The sequence below is a fragment of the Marmota marmota genome, unplaced genomic scaffold, assembly GCF_001458135.2.
Source record: "Marmota marmota marmota unplaced genomic scaffold, marMar, whole genome shotgun sequence".
NCBI lineage: Eukaryota > Metazoa > Chordata > Mammalia > Rodentia > Sciuridae > Marmota > Marmota marmota.
Genome location: NW_026007583.1, coordinates 1 through 1,617, shown reverse-complemented (window position 1 = coordinate 1,617; position 1,617 = coordinate 1). Strand labels below are relative to the sequence as shown.

Genomic DNA, 1,617 nt, shown 5'->3' with positions numbered 1-1,617 from the left:
GATACAAAAGTATACAAAAGAAGAATATTTATTTTCCATACCTAAATGTACACCTCCTCCCTGTTCACACAAACATTACCCTTATACGTCATGAAAATGATAAGTCTTTTGTACCTATGTCTTTTGTGTTTTGCTGATAGATTATGTATTTTCATTATGGCAATAAAATTAGCTTTACTATAAACTCTATTAAATTTGGATACAGTTCTTACAAATAGATCTCTGATTTATGGAAAGAAAGATACTCGGTGACTTTATTTAGAGAGCACATTTCTTCTGATGAGTTTCCGAAAAGCTTGTTTCACATCCTTGTTTCTCAGACTATAAATGATGGGATTCAACATAGGGCTGACAAAAGTGTAGAAAACAGCAATGATTTTGGACTGTTCGATTGACTTGTCCGTGGGAGGTCTAACATACATGCAGAACAGGGTCCCATAAAACACAGTCACTGCCACCAGGTGGGACCCACAGGTAGAAAAGGCTTTGCGCCTGCCTTCGGCAGAACGCATCCTCAGAATGGCCATGAGAATGAAGATGTAGGAGATGAGGATAATGAGGAGGGAGTTGGAGAGATTAAACCCTGCTACCACAAACATGGATGTTTCCTTAATGAACGTGTCAGAGCAGGAGAGCCGGATGAGGGGGGGATCTGCGCAATAGAAGTGGTTAATGATATTGGAGCCACAGAAGGTCAAGCGGTAAGTCCACATGGTTTCCATCAGGCCACTAAGGAACCCATAGATGTAGGGACCAGCAATCAGGCGAGCACAGACTCCTTTGGACATCTTGCTGCTGTAAAGCAAAGGGTTACAGATGGCCATGTACCTGTCGTAGGCCATCACAGCTAGCATATAATATTCAGTAATCACCATGGCAATGAAAAAATAGCACTGCACTAAGCAGGCAGCATAGGAAATGGTTTTCTTCTCTGATAAAAAGTTCACCAACATCTTGGGAGTCACATTAGTGGAATAGCACAAGTCCAAGCAGGACAAACTGGCGAGAAAGTAGTACATGGGAGTGTGTAGGCGGGAGTCCACTTTGATCAACACCACCATCCCAAGGTTACCCCCAACAGTGATCAGGTAGATCGCCAAGAATAGCACAAAGAGGATGGACTGAAGCTCTGGGCGATCCGTCAATCCCAAGAGAATGAATTCTGTCACCAAGGTGGAATTTCCTCTGACCATTTTCTTAGATACCAACATGTTCACTTGGCTGAATGAAATGAATGAAGGTGGTGAATAAGATGTCTCTCAGAGGTTTAGTTTCTCCCACTTATTCTCCCTTTCTTCTACTCTTCCTTTCTCATGAACCCTCACACTATTATTGGAGAAAGTCTGAGAACATAGGGGACGATTATCTTAAGAAGGTCTTGGGCTCAAATAGCTGAGTATACATTGTGCAGATGATCCCTACAGTGTCTCCTGAGCCACCAATGTGTATGTGAATGGGAGATTTATGAGTTAAAGTTTGTACAATATCAGACTGAATCTCCAGCTTTCCTTTATAAAACCATGGGGATCTAAAATTTGTGCTTGATGCTGCTTCTGTACAATTTGTGTAGAATATATATATATATATATATATATATATATATATATATATAGATAT

The 1,617-nt window shown here is 40.8% G+C and overlaps 1 protein-coding gene across 1 annotated transcript; it reads right to left on the bottom strand.

The window, feature by feature from the left end:
* Window positions 1-254: 254 nt before the first annotated feature.
* Window positions 255-1,218, bottom strand: LOC107134673 (olfactory receptor 1030). The gene has a single exon (XM_015476742.2). The coding sequence runs from the start codon at window positions 1,209-1,211 to the stop codon at window positions 255-257; it is 957 nt and encodes a 318-aa protein (XP_015332228.1). The 5' UTR covers window positions 1,212-1,218.
* Between the last annotated feature and the right edge of the window lie 399 nt (window positions 1,219-1,617).

Coding starts and splice junctions, on each gene's coding strand:
- LOC107134673 (XM_015476742.2), bottom strand. CDS start 1,211: ATGTTGGTATCTAAGAAAATGGTCAGAGGAAATTCCACCTTGGTGACA.